At 40.0% G+C, this 21,304-nt stretch overlaps 1 protein-coding gene across 1 annotated transcript in view; it reads right to left on the bottom strand.

Annotated features, from left to right (window-relative positions):
- Nucleotides 1-21,304, bottom strand: part of GAB2 (GRB2 associated binding protein 2) — a 207,456-nt gene that overhangs the window by 52,031 nt on the left and 134,121 nt on the right. The window contains exon 2 of the mRNA XM_066249361.1: nucleotides 9,540-9,840. Within this exon, the coding sequence (XP_066105458.1) occupies nucleotides 9,540-9,840 (301 nt within the window). The remainder of the gene's footprint in view (nucleotides 1-9,539; nucleotides 9,841-21,304) is intronic.

Here is a 21,304-nt window from a genome sequence, read left to right as displayed (position 1 = left end):
CTGGTGGTCACCTCTGCGAGCCTCAGCGGTTGTGACAAGGACGCAGAGTAAATGCTCTGTGAAGGTAACTGAATGCGTGAGCGAATGAACAATGAGTGAGTGAACAATGAGTGAATGAACAAGTGAATCTTCCTAACAGAGAAGGCAAGCCCAGATAGTGCGGTTCTGCATATCTGTATCCACACTGTACTTAAACCCCATATAGTAGATGGAAGGATTCAGACAATCACCTTTTTAAAGTGATTAAAAAAGATATTTGCATCAAGAGTTGTTTTTGCTATATCCCAAGGATATGTATTATTCTTGGTAGGAACACTTCTAATTCCACAGGAAATGAATTCAATTAAAAGCAACTTTACCCCCACACACACACACACCTATTTTTTTAAAAAGCTGAGGTATTCCTTAGACCTATTTCTCACAATTATGAAAGCTGTGACACTGGCAGGTCTATGGGGCTTTCCCCTGCTTTTTATTATTGCATTTCTACCCACATACCCCAGAATAAAATAAAGGGAAAAGCAAACACAAAATCCATTAAACATATAAACGACAAAGATTTTGGGAAAACAGAAAATTTCACACAAAAAGCAAAGATTATACCAAAGAATTTTTTTTTTAATACAGAGAGAGAGAGAGAGAGAGAGAGAAACAGATAAGGACAGACAGAAAGGGACAGAGATGAGAAGCTCAATTCTTTGTTGTGGCATCTTACTTGTTCATTGATTGCTTTCTCATATGTGCCTTGAGTGGAGGGCTATAGCAGAGTGAGTGACCCCTTGCTCAAGCCAGTGACCATGGGCTCAAGCCAGCAACCATGGGGTCACGTCTATGATCCCACACTCAAGCCAGTGATCCCACACTCAAGCTGGTGAGCCAGTGCTCAAGCTAGTGACCTCAGGGTTTTGTACCTGGGTCCTCCGTGTCCCAGTCTGATGCTCTATCCACTGCGCCACCACCTGGTCAGGATATACCAAAGAATTTAAGAGTAAAATGGGGGCTCATAACCTTCTCTAGTAAAGATTAAAATCAGAGTTTCCAGGGCAGGACATCTAGTCCAGACCAAACTGACTACATAATTTGCAGAGCCTGGTGCACAGTGAAAACACCAGGCCCCTTATTTAAAAATTAAAAAACTTCAACAAAAATAAATGGAACAATATCTTGCGCTCACAGATCAGAAGAATTATCATTATTAAAATGTCTATATTACCCAAATTCATCTATAGATCCTGTACAATTCCTATATCAAGATTCTAATGGCATTTTTTACAGAAATAGAAAAAACAATCCTAAAATTCATACAGAATAAAAAGACCCCAAATAGCCAAAGCAATCCTGAGAAGGAGAAACAAAGTCGGAGGTATCATACCTCCTGGTTTCAAATTCTATTACAAAGCTATAGTAATCAAAAGAGTATGGTACTGGCATAAAAAGATATATAGACCAATGGACCAGAACAGAGAGCCCTGACAGATGGTAAGCTAATATTTGACAAGAGATCCAATAATACTCAAAAGACAGCCTCTTCAATAAATGGTGCTGGGAAAACCAGATATTCACATATAAAAGAATAAAACTGGGCCCCTATCTTATCCCACTCACAAAAACTAACTCAAAATGAATTAAAGCCTTATATGAAAGACCCCCCCACCCTTCCCCAAACAATAAAACTCCTAAAAGAAAACATAGAGAAAAGTCCCTTGACCTTGGTCTTGGCAATTATAATTACTTTATTTTTGGATATGACATCAAAAGCACAAGCAATAACAGAAAAAATCAACAAGTGCAACTACATTAAAAAGCTTCTACACAGCAAAGGAAACAATCAACAAAATGAAAAAGCAGACTACAGAATGGGAGAAAATATTTGCAAACTACATATCTCATAGGGGTTAGTATCCAAAGTAAAGAAGAAATTCATACAACTTAATAGCAAATAAAACAAAACAAAAAACCAGATTTAAAAATGGGCAAAAAAATGTGAATAGATACTATATTTTCCCAAACACAATATTCAGATGGCCATAGGGTACCTGAAATGGATATTCAATATCGGTAAGCATCAGGGAACTACAAATCAAATCAAAACCACAATGAGGTATCACTTGGGACCTATAAATGACTATTATCAAAACCATATGGCTCTAGCCAGTGGCTCAGTGGATAGAGCGTCACCCAGCATATGGATGTCCCAGGTTTGATTCCTGGTCAGGGAACACAGGAGAGGCAATCATTTGCTTCTTTCTTCTTCTCTCTCCCCCTCTTCTCTCCCTCTTTCTCTTCCCACAGCCAGTGGCTCAACTGGTTCAAGCATGGCCCCGAGTGCTGAGGATAGTTCGGTTGGTATGAGCGTGTCAGCCTCAGGTGCTAAAAATAGCTTAGTACTTGAGCATTGGCTTCAGACGGGAATTGTCGGGTGGATCCTGGTCAAGATACATGCGGGAGCCTGCCTCACTATCTCCCTTCCTCTCACCTTAAACAAAACAAAACAAAACAAAACCATAGTAAGAGCTAAGTGTTAGCAAGGATGTGGAGAAAAGGAAACCAACCCTTGTGTACTTTCGGTGGGAATATAAATTGATGCAACTGCTATGGAAAACAGTATGAATGTTCCTCAAAAAATTAAAAATAGAACTATCATGTGATCTAGCAATTCTACTTCTGGATATATACCCAAAGGTTCTTGAACTCACTATCTCGAATAGATATCTGCACCCCTATGTTCACTGTAGCATTATTTACAATAGCCAAGTCAGGGAAAAAAACCTGTGCCCACTGACGAATGAATGGATAAAGAAAATGTGACACATACATATACATACACACATACATACATATATATATACACACACATACATACATACATACATACACATATATAACAGAAAATATATATAAAAAAGGAAATCCTGACATTTGCAGTAACAGATGAATCCTAAGGTTACTATGCTAAATGAAATAAGTCATAGAAAAACAAATGTGGCCCTGGCCGTTTGGCTCAGTGGTAGAGCGTCGGCCTGGCGTGCAGAAGTCCCGGGTTCGATTCCCAGCCAGGGCACACAGGAGAAGCGCCCATCTGCTTCTCCACCCCTCCCCCTCTCCTTCCTCTCTGTCTCTCTCTTCCCCTCCTGCAGCCGCAGCCCAGGCTCCATTGGAGCAAAGATGGCCTGGGCTAAAGATGGCCGGGGCGCTGGGGATGGCTCGGGCGCTGGGGACGGCTCCTTGGCCTCTGCCCCAGGTGCTAGAGTGGCTCTGGTTGCAACAGAGTGACGCCCCGGAGGGGCAGAGCATCGCCCCTGGTGGGCATGCCGGGTGGATCCCGGTCGGGTGCATGTGGGAGTCTGTCTGACTGTCTCTCCCCGTTTCCAGCTTCAGAAAAAAAAAAGAAAAAGAAAAACAAATGTATATAATTTGTTTGTAACAAAGTGTATAATTTCACTTATATGTGGAATCTAAAAAAATTAAATTTATAGAAACAGAGAGTAGATTAGTGGTTGCCAGGGGTGAGAGTGAGGGAAAGTGTAAAGGTCAAAGGATAAAAACTTCCAGTTATAAGATGAATAAATCCTGGGGATGTCATGAACAGCACAGTGACAACAGTACTGTATATTTGAAAGATGCTGCCTGACCAGTGATGGTGCAGTGCGTAGTGTCGACCTGGGATGCTGAGAACCCAGGTTCAAAACTCTGAGGTAACCAACTGGCTTGAGCGTGGGATCGTTAACATGATCCCATGATCGCCAGCCCGAAGCCCAAGGTCACTGGCTCAGCTGGAGCAATTCCCCCCATCAAAGCATGTATGAGAAGCAACAATGAACAACTAAAGTGACACAACTACAAGTTGATGCTTCTCACTCATCTCTCTCCCTTCCTGTCTGTCTTTCTTTCTCTGTATCTCTATCGCAAAAAAAAAAGATGCTAAAAGAGTAGACTAAATGTTCTCACCACACACACACACACACACACACATCATAACTATGTAAGGTAATAGATGTTAACTGACATTATTATGACAATCATTTTGCAATATAAACATACGACAAATCATCACACTCTATACCTTAAACTTACACAACTAAAAAAAATTAAGAGCTTCAAGATGGCGATAGAGTACTAAACCAAGTGCAGGGTTAAGTGTGAGGCCTGGGAGACTGCACAGGTCACATGCCAAAAAGGTCGGCCTGTTGGTCAAATAAGGTTGTAAATATGATGGATATGTTTGCTCGCTTATAGTTTGCACTGGGGGCTGGGCAACACCAGATTCAGTTGGTCTGTGAGTTGCAGGTTCCCTTCCTGATTGGGAGAGGCCATTGTCTTGCTAATGTTTACTGGAGGAGAGATTCTGCCCCACCACCGAGAGGTGCAGGAGGATCCCCCCCCCCTATCCCTTGCCCTCCATGGGAAAGGCAAGTTTTCTGCTTTCCCCCTGACTTTTCTTGTGGCTTGCCTGACTTGATGAGACATCAATAAACAGAATGGCCCACCATCCTCCCATTCTGCCGTCTTTACCCTTTACCGTCTGCCCTAATCTCATGAGAACCTGCATGTGAATGGCCACAATGGTGGCTGCGGCTGCCCCTGGCCTTACACGGCCCTAACTCTAGGGGGCCCCAAATTTGGCTGGTTATCAGAATCACCTGAGGAACTTGAAATTTAAAAAAAGCAGATATAATTCACATACCGTAAATTTTACCATTTTAAAATGCAAAATTCAGTAGTGTCAGTCAAATAAGTTTGTAAATATGATATATATGTTTGCTCACTTATAGTTTGTATTAGGTGTGGGGGACAGGCTGTAAGCAGGCCGGGTCATTATAGCCTTAGGCTTAGTTTTTAGACTAAGCTTTTCCCCACAACCTTGACTGTTGCATGATGTGGGGTGGTGCACTCACATGAGGAATCCCATTATGCCTCAGATAAGTGACTTTGTATCAGAGACTTACTTGTTTGTATATGGGATTAAAGGTTTTGATTTCTGCACTATAAAGTGGGGCAGACCGGGAGCTTGCTCTCTCTCGGTTCCTGAGGTTAGCATTAGAGGAACCCATGCTAGAGGAGAAAGCAGAGAAAGGAGAGTAGATAAAGGCCACGTGAAGGAGAGGAGAAGCAGCCAAGATGGCAAAATGGTGAAAAAGAAGCCAGTTTGTGCAGAGAGAAGGAGATGGGGAACAGAGGTGAATAAGGCTAATAAGCTAGAAACATTTGATTCTAGGAAACTCAGGTAAGTCAGTAGCTTTGTAAGCACTGAATGAGCGGGTTTTGGAGCCCAGTGTGTGTTTTTACTTGCCCGCTGGGTGCAAGCTAGGATTAAAGATGATGACCCACCAGTTCTTGGCTCTGTTGTTTCATTACCGTCTGTCCGAATCTAATGCGAACCTGCATGGGCCAGGCAGTTATGATGGTGGCCGTGGCTACTGGCTTTACAAGTAGTTTTTAGTATATTCACAAAGTTTACAACCATCACCACTATCTAATTCCAGAACACATTATCACTCAAAAAAGAAACCCCATACTCATTAACAGTCACTCCCCATTCCCCCATTCTCAATCACCAATCTACCTCCTGTCTCTATGGATTTGCCTATTATTCTGGGTATTTCACAATCGTCCCCTGATGTACACAGGAGATTGGTTCTAGGACCTCCAGCCAATACCAAAATCCACTCAAGGCTCTTGTATAAAATGGCATAATATTTGCATATGATCTATGCACATCCTCTCATATAATTTAAATCATCTCTAGATTACTTATAATACCTAAAACAAGGCTAAGTGCTATGTAAATAGTTGTTACACTGTATTGTTTAGGGAATAATGACAAAAGAAAAAGTCTGTACATGTTCAGTACAGATGCAACCATTAACCACTGTAGGCTTAACTACATAGTCCTCATCAGCAATAATGTAACTTTTTTCTTTTTCTTTTTTTTATTTAGTGAGGGGAAGGGAGGCCGAGAGACAGACTCTCACATGTGCCCCGCCTGGGATCCATGCGGCAAGCCCATTAGAGAGGGGCGATGCTCTCTCTGCCCATCTGGGGCATTGCCAGAGCTCTTATTATATATTAGCACCTGAGGCAGAGGCCATGGAGCCATCCTCAGTGCCTGAGTACAACTCACTCCAATTGAGCCTTGGCTGCAGGAAAGGAAGAGAGATAAGGGAAGAGAGACAGGGAAAGTGAGAGAGTGGAGAAAAGTGAGAGGGCGAGAGGAAGAGAGAGAGAAGGAGAGAGAGAGAGAGTAAGAAACAAGAGGAGTAGGAGTGGAGAAACAGGCCCTTCTCCTGTGTGCCCTGACCGGGAATCGAACCTGGGACATCCACACACCAGGCCGATGCTCCACCACTGAGTCATGGTCGGTTAAATCTGTTGAGGCATAACTTGTAGATTCAGAAGACTGACTAAATAAAATCATAAACTATGTGATTCTTTGTGTCTTCTTTCATTTAACATAAAGTTTTAAAGGTTCATCCATATTGTAGAAATGCATCAGCATTTCATTACTTTTTGTGGCTCAATAATACACACACACACACACACACACACACGCATGCACACACATACCACATTGTATTTAGTGATGGACATTTGGGTTTCTACTTTTTGGTTATGATGAATAGTGCTACTATGAATATTTGTGCACAAGTTGTATGAACTTATGTTTCTCTTGAATATATGCTGAGGAGTGGAATTGCTGGGTCATAGGTTAAACTTTTTGAAAAACTGCAATAAGTGTACCATCTTAAATCCCCACCAGCAACATATGAGGTAGGATGTATGAGCAATGTCTGTCTTGCCACATGCTTGACAATACTTGTCATTATCTACATTTATGATTATATTCATCCTAGAGAGTACGAAGTGGTATCTCATCGTGGTTTGGATTTGCATTTCCCCAACGGGTAATGATGTTCAGCATTTTTTCAGGTGCTCATTGGCTATCTGTTTATCTTTTCTGCAGAAATGTCTATTTAGATTCTTTGCCCATTTTTAAATGGGACTATGTGTTGTTGAATTGTAAGAGTCCTTTATATATTCTAGATACTAGATCCTTTTCAGTTATGTGATTTGGAAATATTTCCTCCCATTCTGTAGGAAAGACTTTAAAAAGTGATTGATCCCTGAACCCCAAATCAAATCCACTGAATCAGACCTATAGGGTAAAAAAAAAAAGTTTTTGATGGCCCACCAGGTCTGGGAATGAATAATCCAGACCAGTGCTTCTCAAACTTTAAAGTGCATACAAATCACCTGGAAACCTTAATAAAATGTGCATTGTGAGGGAAACAGAAAATCACTCTTAGAATACTACAATAATAACTGTTACACACGTGATCCAGTGCTGGATGATTAAACTAGTGGGCAAAACTTAAGGAGAAATAGGATATTTGCACATCATTAAAGTATTTCTTCTAAAGTATTAATTATTAAAGATAGTGGATTTACAATGGAGAAATCTGGCAGATAGCACCTTAACCAAGTGATCAAGGCTAACATGACCAGTAAGGAGACATACGGACACCATGTGCCCTGATATAACATGCTTGGAAAGACACATCACCTCTGTGTTAACACTATCTCCCCAGAATTGATAACTTCAATCTAATCATGACAAAACACCAGACAAACTCACATTGAGGGACATTCTACAAAACATCTAACTAGCACTGTATAATAAAGTGTCAAGGTCAAAAAAAGACAAGAAAGATTGGGAACTGTTACAGATTGGAGGAGACTCAAAGATATGACCCCTAAATCTAAATGCAGTATCCTGGATTAAATCCTGAACAGAAGAAAGACACTGGTGAAAAACAGGTGAAACCCAAATAAACTGTAGTGTGGTTAACAGTACTGTATCAATCAAAGTTAACTGCTTAGCTCTAATAATTGTGCCATGATTAAGTGAGATGTTAGTTAACTTTATGGAAAGCTGACAGAAACAGATATGGTAATTTCCTGTACAATTTTGCAATTCTTCTGTGAGTCTAAATTTATTTCAAAATAAGAAGTTTGAAAAATATGCAGATTCTGATTCTGTAAGTCTAAATTTATTTCAAAATAAGAAGTTTGAAAAATATGCAGATTCTGATTCTGTAAGTCTAAGCAGAAGTCCTCTGCCTTTCTAATAACAAGCTCCCAGGGTCCACAGACCCCACCTGACTAGCAAGACTCTGACCAGTGGGTCTCAACCTCACCTGGTGAAGTTTTGAGAACAGGGATTGCTGGGTCTCACCCCCAGAGTTTCCGATTGATTCAGTAAATTCGGGGTGGGGTCCAAGAATTTGCATTTCAACAGGTTTCCAGATGCTGCTGCTATTGCTGATAAGCTAAGAATGGTTTTAATGTTTTTAAAGGGTTGTAAAAAAATTGACAAATAGGTATATGGAACAGAGACTATATGTGGCCTTCATTATCTACAAAAAAGAAAAAAAAATGGTTCCTAAGCCTCAGATCCCTGCTACTCAGAATGAAGCTTTTAAAAGACACTAATGTTGTGTACACTCCCTCCAGAGAGCACGCCTACACCTTTCTTCCCTCTCAGGATAACAGTCCCCATGAGGTTTGCAACCAGGGGAGCAGTGGGCAGCAGCAGCTCGTCCTGAGCTGACCCCTGAGCCTGCCTCCCAGGCCCCTTCCTTCAGATTCCCCAGTGAGCCAAAGCAGCGCTGCGGGCCTCTTCTACTGCAGGCCCTTCCTCGTTTCACTGTCCCAGCCTTAATAAGTGTACCCTCAAAATCATAAAAAACACTACTGCCTCAGAGGGTCTTAGCTAGCTGATTTGGCAAGGGTCCTTAGCATCAATATATCTCAAACACCTCTCTTTAATTGATGTGCAACCGGGTTTAAGAACTACTGATTTAAGCTCTCCACCTGACTCAAAAACCCCTGCTCTTCAATCACCCCAGAATTGGGGATGAGTCCAAATAAATGCCAAAGAAAATTTCAGTGATTTAAAACTCATTTCAGAAAGCTGATCTGTTCTTTTGGGAAGGTTAACAAAGCCCAAACATAAATCAGCATTCCCTCTTCTCACCTTTCCCCATCCAAGCGCATATAAATGAACACTGACTCCAAACCAAAACCAAAACCAAGCAAAAACAAACAAAGAAAAACCCTGTGCAGGGTGGTGTGAAATAGCTAGAGAGACAGAGCTGGAACAGGAAAAGAACCAAGGTGAAAGCTGCCCTAGGCAGTAGCTGCCAGGTGCCAGGGCACAGAAAGCTAAAGGAAGAGGAGAAAGGGGCAGGGCTGAGAAACGCATCTGAAGATGATAGTACCTTTAGCACAAAGGACCTTTCGCTTCATCACAACTCCAACATATCTTAGCTTCCCATTTGAGTATCATTAGGGCTAGGGGTCCCTCTAATATTGGGCCAACCCCTTCATACTCTTACCCTTTGCCTTGCCTAAAGAGGAACGCTTAGAGCCTGTTCTCCCTGTTCAAGGGATCTTGACGCCCTCAGCATAGCTGCAGCCACCTAGCCTCCTCCAGGAGGCACCTTGCCCCTTCTGAACAAGGTCCGGGTGTGTTTGCGTACCTGTGCTCTCCTCAGCCTGATTGAAGCCGCAGATCTGACAGATGCTCTGGACCCACTTATTCATGTCCTCCTCTGTCTCAGCCACCAGGTAGAAGGTGCGCTCGCTGGTCTTGATATCAAACACAAAACTATCCTGCAGCTCCTTCTTGTTGAAGGTCAGGCCTGCGTCCACCTGCTCACAGAAGTTGAGGTTGATAATCCGCAGGGGCTTCTTGGAGTGATCATTCTTATAGTACTCCAGAACATCTGGGTCACCGCTCATCCGGCCACTGCGCAGGATAAACCAGCGTTTCTTCCAGGCCTGAACAGGGAGAAGTAAGCAAGGGGGAAAAGGTCATTAGTTATCATATTTCAAAGCCTTTTACAGGTTCTCAGATTATCATTAGGTTAAGAATGGGGGCTGTTGCACCTGGAGGAAACATGACCACTACCTTTTATATTGCCCCAAAGTTTCAGAAATGAAGGATGTCTTTAGAATGCATGTTTAGTGCAGCATTTCGCTATGGAAACAGGGTTTTATCACTATAAAATGAATTGTACCATTCCTACTTTTTAGATCAGGAAGTTGGATGAGGGGTAAAATACTTTAGAGCAATTATTCCATTAGGTTAGAACTCAGACTCAAACTCACAGTGCTTGTTAGTCAGGGTTGAGCTTGACAAATCATAACATCTAAGATTATGGATGGGGACCCCCACTGAGACACAGTCAGTTGAAGCAACAATGTCATATATAGCAAAGAGCAGAAAAAACAGTTTCCTGATTTTTAGTACATTGTGGTTTTTACCAAATCATGACGCCTTGAAATAATCACAGAGAAACCCTGCTGAAACTTCTCTGAAGCACATAATTAAAAACATTTTCACCCTGTCTCATTCACTGCTATATCCCCAGTACTTATAATAGAGCCTTACACACACCAAGCACTCAATATCTATTACTGAATGGATAAACTCCTTATATCATCCCATACTGTAGTCTTTAACACTAGGTTATGTATTACCTATGTTGTCTTCTACAGTCCATTTCTTCAACAAGATTGAGTGATCTGTGAGCAGACACCACAAAAAATGGTGAAAAGACGTTACATAAACCAGAAAGCCTTGGGTTGAGTCTAAGTTTTATCATCCACTTGCTGTCTGATTTTAAATTAAGTCATTCACCTCTTTGGACCTTGTGTCATTTATATAATGACAAGCACCACCTACCAACCTACCATATAGGGTTTTTATTATGTAAACCAACCCAAAGCATTTAGTTTACAACCCCAAAGCCTGTGAATCCAGCAGCCTTCTGGCTCACTCAGCCACAGTTCCCACTGGTTTTTACAGCCAGAAGTTAGGGAGACTTCTCTGCCTGGCACCGGAACCCTGGGCTGGGGGGCCTGCTGTGAGGCTGGGACCCTTCAGTCCTCAGGCGGAACCTCCACGTCTCCACCCCTTCTACCAGACTTGATGCGGCTTCTTTAGGACTTGTATTCAGCTAGATTTCAGGCGGTTCTGAATGGGGTGGTTCTGAATGGTGGTGGTCCTGTAGTTTAGTTGTAATTTTGATGTGGTTGTAGGATGATTCGAGTACCACATTTACCCATGCTGCCATCTTAACCAGCTGTTCTCCAGTTTTTCTATTTTTTACAGTAAAACCTCAAAGAGTTTTCTATACTACTAATCTTAGTCTCCTCCCATTTTTTTCTGTTTGTTTGAAAGCCATCTAATCAGGCTGCTCCTCCCCCATTACCAGCGCCACCGAACTAACTCAAAACGAAGATCTCAAAGACTTCAGTGCTGCTCAGTCAACTCTTGGGCCTTATTTGATCTCTCAGCAACATCTGACAACAGTTAATTATTCCACCCCTTTTGAAGCACTTTCTTCATTAGGCTTCAGCATTCATTCTGCTCTCCTATTTCCGTGGCCTCTGTCTTTCTTTCTCCAGTGCAGGTTCCTTCTTATCTCCTTGACCTCTAAATACTGAAATGCCCCAATGCTCAGTTCTCAGACTTCTCTCTCCCTCCCACTCCTTTGGTTATTTTACTCAGTTTCACAGCTTTCAAAGCCATCTCACTGCTGCAGTTCCCAAGTTTATATTTCTAGACCAGACCCATCTATTGAACTCCAGAGTCTTATACACAAACTCTTCACTAATAGGCATCTCAAACTTAATGTGTTCAAAACTGAGTTCTTGATATCCTCCAATCAGGTCCTTCTGCAACCTGTCCCACCTCAGCCTGGAGCAACTCCAGCCTGCTAGGTGCTCAGACCAAAAATCTTGATGTCATCCCCAACTCCTTTCTTTCACACTCCACATCATGTCCAACAGCAAATCCTGTTGGTTCAAACAGTTCAAAATCTACCTACAATGTGGTTCCTCTTTGTATCTTCATTGTTATTTATTTGATCTAGTCCACTCTTTCGTAGTCTTCCTGCTTCCATCATTTCATCCTGCAATCTATTCTCAACACAGAGGCTGATGTAAGTCAGAACATGCCACACTGGCCTGAACATGGGCCGCATGCTCCAGCCGCAGGGTGTTTGCTCTGCGTGCTCCCTTTAGCTGTAATAATCCTCCCTCAGAAATTCCCATTGCTCATTCTTTCCTTCAAGTCTCTATTCAAATGTCACATTATTGAAGAGGCCATTTCTGACCACCCAACTCTCACACTCTCTTCCCCCCTTACTCTGCTATACTGGTGTTTTAGCACTTACACCACCTAAATTACTATATTTTTGTTGGTTGCCTGCAACCACCTCCCAGAATGTAAACTTCACAAGGGCACGAGTTGGTTCTTTTTTACCTCATGCAGCATTCTACATGTTTAGAATAGTATCTGGCACATAACTGGTTATGGTTATTGATAGACATGTATGAATTAATTGATGAGTCATTTTCTTACACGAATTCCTTACTGCATACAGTAGGTCATGGGGTTAGAATTCATGCCTAATAAGCCTTAGACAGAAATGTAGATTAAGGTATAGCCAGAAAGAGAAAAGCTAAGGAAAATAAAAAATAAGTACCACTTATTTATAGTCACCTGAAGTCTTACCCAGGCCATGGCTTACAGAACTCCACATGTGCTGCATGTGTGTGTGCATGCTTCAGGTGCACGCATTTACATGCAAATGAGTGGGTTAGGTACATTTTTATTTATTTATTTTTTTTAACAGAGACAGAGAGAGAGTCAGAGAGAGGGATAGATAGGGACAGACAGACAGGAACAGAGAGAGATGAGAAGCATCAATCATCAGTTTTTTGTTGCGACACCTTAGTTGTTCATTAATTGCTTTCTCATATGTGCCTTGACCATGGGCCTTCAGCAGACCAAGTAACCCCTTGCTCGAGCCAGCGACCTTGGGTCCAAGCTGGTGAGCTTTGCTTAAACCAGATGAGCCCATGCTCAAGCTGGCGAGCTCAGGGTCTTGAACCTGGGTCCTCCGCATCCTAATCTGATGCTCTATCCACTGCGCCACCGCCTGGTCAGGCGGTTAGGTGCATTTTTAAAAGATATTGTTAATAGTTAGGTTGTGTTCAGTTGATATTTCCCCTTTAGTACTAGCCCCTGTAGAGAGAGCTGTCTCCAAATCTCCAGAGGGCAGATGTAAGCCTAAGCACACACACAGAGACACCCTCATAAGTAAGAAAAAGGTGTTCTCCACAGGTAGTATCGGAGTCTGTCAGGTTCAACTTCAAAATAAGTGGTACAGGCTGATAAATGGCTGCCTATAAAATGCTGAAAGATTTATGACAGAATAGGCAAGGCTGTCTAGTCCAGTTCCAAATTCCCATCCATAGCATCTCTTCAACCCCACGCAGTTTTTTGAAACCAAACAATTCAGAACAAAGCAACTTCAAAGAGTGTAGCTCCAATGACAACTTCTCTGACCCACTTAGGAGAAATGGACCTCTACTTCCTCTGAACCTTAATAACACTTTTTATGTACTTTTCATGGCATGGCACTTTTTACATCACATTCAGATATTTTTTATTTGTTGTTTCTTCATAAGTAGACTATGAACAACATCTCCTCCTAATCCCTTATGAATTTCATGGGAAGAATTTACTAAGTGTTACTAAGCAAGGCTCTTCTCTTGATCACTGAACCTTTCTAATCTCTCTGGCCTCATTTATGCTTCTCCCTTCCTCCCTTCCCTCCCTTCTTACCTTCCTTCCTTCCTTCCTCTCTTCCTAACTAATAAATGCAACTGAAAAATATAAGTAAGCTTTCACATGAGGAAGCAGGAGAAAAGGACAGCAAGGGGATCACAGCGAAGGCAGAGGTATGCTGTGATGCTCTCTGATGGGAGTTCTTTAGCATCCAGTTCCCTTCACTCTGGCAAGTGCAGTGACCATATAATAAATATTTATAAGGGAATCTTGGAGCTTTGACTTGAAAGTTTCCCATGATGCAGAAATGAAAAATTGCTGTTGGACTACTGACACATAATGCAAAAATAATATGGGAATATGAGTCCGGAATATGTTATTAAGGAGAACGCTTTTTCAGAACTGCTTTTATATGTATATAATATTTATTACAAAAATTAACTCAAAATGGATCATGGACCTGAATGTGAAATACAAATAGAATTAAGCAAGGTATAAAATGAATTACATACCATGGCCTAGTGGAGTTTATATCATGTATGTAAAACTGATTCAGTATTCAAAAATCAGAGTATTCAATCATAATAAGGCTAAAGAGAAAAAAACTATAGGTTCATATCAATGAATGAGGAAAGATATTTGAAAAAATTCAATGCCCAATAATGATTAAAAAAACAAAACAAAATAAAACAAATCAGGAAGAGGGTTGGAGCTTCCTCAATTTGATAACAAAAGAACACCACCAGCATTATACTTAGTATTGAAAGACTGAATGCTTTCCCCTTAAGATCAGGAATAAAGCAGGATGTCTGCTCTCATCACTCTTATTTAACATAGTAATGAAAATTTTACTCAGGGCAATAAAGCAATAAATGGATATAAAAGGAATACAGAATAGAAGGGGAAAAAAATGTCCCTGTTTATAGATGACATGATTATTCATTTAGAAAATCCCAAGGAATTTTCTTCTGGGACTAACAAGTGAATGCAGCATGTCATAGCATACAAAATGAACATAAAAAAATCAATTTGCTTCAATATTCTAGCAAATAAATATAAGGGCATAGAAAATAAAAATATTAATTCCACTTATAATCTTTTTAATAACAAAACATGTAAATCTAACAAAATATGTATAGACCATGTATGCTGAAAACTAGACTGTGCTGATAAGAGAAATGAAAAAACAAACAAAGACCCTAAACTCTAAATGGAGAGATATACCATGTTCATGGACTGGAAGACTCAATATAGTACATCTCCTCAAATTGATGTCCAAGTTCAACACAATTTTTATCAAAATCCTAGCAAGTATTTTTATAGATATAAAAAAATTATTTTAAGATACATATAAAAATGCAATGAAAGTACAACAGCTAAAATAATTTTGAAAAGAAGACAAAATGGGAAATTAGTCTATCAGATTTCAATAATTATTATATAGCTACAATAATCAAGATTACTGGCAAAAGACACACACGTAGAACAATGGAATAGAACAGAAAACTTGGAAATAGAATCAAACAAAAATGCATAACAGATTTCTGACAAAGATGAAAAAACAATTCAGTAGAGGAAAGATGGCCTTTTCAAGAAATGATGCTAAAGCAAATGGGCATTCAGGGGGAAAATAAAATAAACCTTAATCTAAGTCTCACATATTGTACAAAAACTAATTCAAAAAAACCCCCATGAACTTAAATGTAAAGTTATAAAAATTAAGAAAACAGTGGAAGAAATCTTTGGTGTCTAAGACTAGGTAAAGAGTTCTGAGACTTGACCAAAAGCATAATCTGTAAAAGGAAAAACTTATAAATTAGACTTGACTAAAATTTAAAATTTTTGCTCTGCAAAAGACTTTGCTAAGGAGATTAGAAGCTACAGAGCGGGAAGAAATATTTGCAAACAAAATATTCAACAAAGGATAGTATCTAGACTATATAGAGAATTCTCAACAGTTTAAAAATGGAAAAAATCCAATTAGGACACTGGCAAAAACCATGAAAAGACATTTCAGTGAAGAGGATATATATTATACATGGCAAATAAATGTATACAAAGATATGCAATGTCATTAGCCACTTGGGAAACACAAATAAGATCAAATAAAATACTCTCAGGGACCCATCAAAATGGTAATAATAAAAAAATTTTAACAAGACAAAACGCTGGCAATGCAGCAGAGAAAATGGCTCATTCAAACATTTCTGGTGAGAATCTGAAATTATATAATCACACTGGCAGTTTCTTAAAAAATACTAAACATGCAACAAGGACTAAACATGTTGCGCTCCTGGACATTTATTCCAGAGAAATGAAGATTAATAGTCATGAAAACATGTACATGAAGGCTTATGTATGTTTTATTTCCAACAGCCCCCAAATGAAACAATCTACATGTTTTTCAATGGGCAAATGGTGAAATAAATTTAGTACATCTATGCTACAGAATACTTCTCAGCAGTCAAAAAGAAAGAAAATTATGACAAGCAAAATCCTGAATGAATCTCCAGAGAATTATGCTGAGTGAACAAAGTCAATCTCAAAAGGTTACAGGATTCCACTTATATAACATTCTTGAAATGACAAAATTTAGGAATGAACAGCAGATTAGTGGTTGTCAATGGCTAAGGAGGGTTGGAGTAGGACAAAAGTGGGTGTGGCTATAAAAGGGTAGTAGGAGAGATCCTTGCAGTAATGGAAATGTTTGGATCTTGACTGTATCAATATCCACATCTTTGCTGTGATATTGTTGTAGTACATTTCTGGTAGATGTTACCATTAGGGAAAACTGGTAGAGGGTACATAGATCTCTGTATTATTTTTACAATTACATGTGAATCTCGAGTGATCTCAAAATTAAAAAAAAGTTTAATTAAAAAGATAAATTGCTCTACAGGAGAATTATAATGGTCATAGATAGAAAATGTGTTTCGAGAAACTCAAAAAGAAGAAATGACCATTTCTCTGAGAAAAAATATATCATGGAGAGAAAGGTTGTTAACAGTTTATTATAACCAAAGACATATCTTTTTCCCACTCATGGATGGATCTGGGTTCTTAAGGAATCACATTGTGAAAATATGAATAAACATTAGAGTTCAGGCTTCTGAGCAGGAAGGAAGTGAATGAAATGAACTAATAGGCACCAGTATTTCTGAACCTAATGGATTATATATCAGCTCTAGGAAATCTTGGTTGTAGATGCAGGCATGAATCTCTGACTTGGGGAACAAAAGAAAAAATATATAAATAAGGTGCCAACTATCTTCTATTTTTCTGTATAGTAACTAGCCTCCAAGATAGCCCCCAATGAGTCTCACTTCCTAATACAGTAGAGCCTTCTATAGTCCCACTGAATAAGTATGACCAGCGGGATACTGCATAAAGGACAGTCTGTGAACTCCAAGGCTAAGTCACAAAAACACAGTGCAACTTTTTTCTTGCTCATTTTTGGATCAACTGCCATGTTGTAAGGACACACAAGCAGTGCAAAGGAAGAATGTTCATGGGAGGAACCAGGCCTCCTGTGAACCATGGCTATGAAAACAAGCCATTCTCAGAAGGCTGGTCCTTCAGCTGCAGTCCAGCCTCCAGGTGACTGCAGCTATTGACAACTATTTGACTGCAGTTTTGTGAGAGAGCCTGAGCCAAGTCCACACACCTCAACTGACCCTGAATTCCTGACTCACAGAAACCAGGTAAAATAAGAAATATTTATTGTGGTTTGTAGCCAGTAAGTTTTGGGTTTATTTGTTTGTGCTGCAATAAATAAGACATTCTGCTTTCCACTTCGAGGGGTAGCAGTTGTATCTGATAGGATGAAATCCTCATCTATTTAGAAGACTAAAAAGCAGACCCTGATAGACTAATAGAACAGAGGAATCTAGAAACAGACCCATGCAGTCATAGTCACTGTATATATGGAAAAGGTGATACTGCAGTGCTGTGGAAAAAGAGAACTGTCTTTTCAATAAGTGGCAATAGGTCAATTGATAACCAAAAAAAGATTCTTAATCCTTATTTCATGCCAGATGTGGAAATTAACTTCAAATCATTATAAACCCAAATGTGAAAAATAAAATTATAACACTTTTAGAAGTGTTGGGCAAATGACTTTGTAAAATTTGTATTTTTTTGAGTTTGCTCACTTTTATTGTTAAAAAGTGGCACTGGGCAGCCACGTGTGTGATGCCCTTGGAGCAGGGCAGTTGATTGCAAATCACGGATTGCATTCCTGCTTGAGAGGAGTCACTGTTTTGCTAATGTAGCTGGAGGAGGGGTCTTTGTGGGCCCCAGCCAGTTTTGCAGAAGAGAAGGTGTGCAGATGGGGAACTGGAGCTGAGGGGCTTTGCGAACTTCGCTGAGACTGGTGAGGCCTTTGATTCTAGGAGGAACCGGAGAAGATTCTCCTGGTGGTGGAACCGAAGAAAGCGTCAGGGCTTTGGGAACCCTGAACGAAAGGGAAGTGTATTCCCTTCCTGTTTGTCAGCCGGTGAGAGACTTTAATAAAGAAATAGCCCACCATTTTTTGGCTCCAGTTTCTTACTGCCTGTCAGAATTCAACAAGAACCGGCATGGCCATGATAGCAGCGGCCACAGTCCATACAGAAGAAAATAAAGAAAAATATCTTCATGACTTTGGGGTAGGCAAAGATTTCTTGAATACACACAAGGTATTAATACAAGAGAAGAGTAATCAGCTGTACTACATTAAATGTAATCTCTGGTTATCAAAAGGCACCATTAAGAGAAGGAAAAGCCCAGAGAAGACAGTGAGAAGAGATACTTGCAATGCATATAGCCAGTGAAGGACTCCTATTCAGAACATATTAAAAACTCCTACAAATTAGCAAGGAAAAGGCAGACCACTCAATAGGAAAATGGGCAAAAGATTTCTTTGGGCTCTACACAAAAGAACAGCAATAAGCATATAAAAAGATTTATCTACATTAGTCACCAGAGAAGTACAAATTAACACCATTGCACAACCACAAGAATGGTTACAGTGCAAACAACTGGCAGTAAGTACTGGGAAGGATATGGAGAAACTGAAACACGCTCTGTTGGTAGCTGTGTAAGTTGGTATAATGACTTTGAAAAACTTTAGGCAGTATCTAGTAAAGCTGAACATACATGCCAAGGCCTCACAATTCTACTCCTAGGTACATCCCAAATAACTGTCTACATATATTCACCAAAATACGTGTACAGATATGTTCATCACACACTAGTCATAATAGCCCATATGCTGCCTGCCTTTCTATACTCTCTACTTCAAGTGTTTGTTACTTATAGCCTGGACTACTGTCATAGCTTCCTAACTAGTGATCCTAATTTAATACTTATAAATGCTTCTAGTTTAATTAGAGCAAAGAAAGCTCGGATCATGTCACTCTCAACTATTTAAAAATGTAATGGCTCCCCATCATCTGTATAGCAAAGTCTAGATTCTATGGTTTAGTTTTTTTTTAATTAAAATTTATTTTCAATGTGGTAAAACCAACATAACATAAAATACCATTGTAAGTGTGTAGTTCTGTGGCATTAAGTACATTTACACTGTTGTACAGCCATCAACACCATCCTCCTCCAGAACTTTTTCGTCCTCCCCAACTGAAATTCTCTGTTAAACACGACCTCCCTCTTTACCCCCATGACCAGGCCCTGGAAGCCACCATTCTACTTCCTGTCTATATGAACATCTTCACTAATCATATATGTGAAACAATATGATATTTGTGCTTTTGTGACTGGTTTATTTCATTTCTCAGTGTCTGTACTATAGCATATGTCATAATTTTGTGCCCTTTGAAAGCTGAATAATATTCCACTGTGTGTCTATATCACACTTTGTTTATCCATCCCATCTGCTGATGGACTCTTGGGTTCTATGGCTCAGATTTAAGGCCTTCACTATATTGTTTAAACCTACCTTTCCACCTCAACTCTACTCATATTATTCAAACCAAGTTGTTGCTAGTTAAACCAAGTAGTATTTTCACTATTTCTGAAACACGTCTGGTGCTTTTTTACCTCAACACACTTAATTTCCCTGTCTGAGAAGCCTCCTTCTTTTCTAAATTCTCTAAGGTTTTGCTTATACCCAGATGCTATCCTGCCATGTCATCATTTATTTTATTTTTTATTTTTTTGTGGCAGAGACAGAGAGAGTCAGAGAGAGGGGCAGATAGGGACAGACAGACAGGAAGGGAGAGAGATGAGAAACATCAATTCTTCGTTGCGGCTCCTTAGTTGTTCATTGATTGATTTCTCATATGTGCCTTGACCGGGAGGCTACAGCAGAGCGAGTGACCTTGCTTGAGCCAGCGACCTTGGGCTAAAGCTGGTGAGCCTTGCTCAAACCAGATGAGCCCGCACTCAAGCTGGCAACCTCGGAGTCTTGAACCTGGGTCCTCCACATCTCAGTCTGATGCTCTATCCACTGTGCCACTGCCTGGTCAGGCTGCCACGTCATCCTTCACTCAATGTTCCACCATCTTGAGCTCTCTCAGAACATAGCTCTTCCCCTTCCCCAGAACATTCCACATGGCTTTCCTTCTGTTCTAAGTACTCTTATTTATTGAAATAAGTAAATTAGCCAAATATCTATTAAAGCACAGATATATTAATACTTATACTTAAATATCTCATCTTGAGACCATTTTTTTTTCTAGTTTCAATAATGGACTATACAGAGTCATTTTTAAATGTCAGGTAGATAATATGAAGATGGAAAAAAGGTTATCAGTTTTTGCCTAATCCCTGGTATGACCCAGCCAGGCAGAAGAAACACTATTAATTCATATCAACAAAGACTCAAACTATGGGGAACAATTGCAGAATGTTGGTCAAATAAGTTTGTAAATATGATATATATGTTTGCTTGCTTATAGTTTGCATTGAGTGTGATGAGAAAAGCTAGAGACCAAATTATATTTCCAATTCTTGCTCTATAAACTTGGACAGACTTCATAACTTCTCTAAGCCTCAATAACCAAATATATATAAGAGGAAAGATACTAAACTAATAATGTTGCTTTGATAATTAAGTAAAACCAATCAATGTAAAAGCACCTAGGATTAAACTGCACAGTAAGTGCCAAGTACACAGCTACTGAATCTAAAGCTGCCTGAAGGCATTCTGAAATCATGTGATCGGCAGGAGAGTTACTGTGATAAAAGATTCTCATATTCAAAGTCAGTGTTCTTTCTACTATTATACATCATCACTAAGAGGCTTTTTTTGGGGGGGGGGGGGGATTTTTCTTGCCCCAAACCACACATTAGCACTCCTCTGAGTCCCGCTTCTTGGTTAAAGACATCACTATTCTTTCAGGCTCTCAGATTCAAAATCATCTCTCCATTCACCTCTTCCTGCTACTGCATTGCCCATGCCGAATCAATGAGCTCAGTAAAACAAGCGCAAACTCTGCTAAATTCTTTGAGGGATCAAGAAAAGAGGCAAGACCCAAACATTTCTTTTGAGTCATTTGCAATGTTTATGACATTGTATATACCCCTAAAATAAAAGGCAGCTTTTCAGAAGTATAAAAAGAGACACAATGTGTTATTAGGAAACACAATATGCTAATATACCCTTGATAAAGGGATTCAAACTTGGGGGGGGGGGGCTAAAGGGGAGGGATAAAGAGAAATACG

The sequence above is a fragment of the Saccopteryx bilineata genome, chromosome 1 (genome assembly GCF_036850765.1).
Source record: "Saccopteryx bilineata isolate mSacBil1 chromosome 1, mSacBil1_pri_phased_curated, whole genome shotgun sequence".
Classification (NCBI taxonomy): Eukaryota; Metazoa; Chordata; class Mammalia; order Chiroptera; family Emballonuridae; genus Saccopteryx; species Saccopteryx bilineata.
The sequence above is the reverse complement of the archived record's forward strand: the minus strand, read 5'-3'. Positions and strand labels throughout refer to the sequence as shown.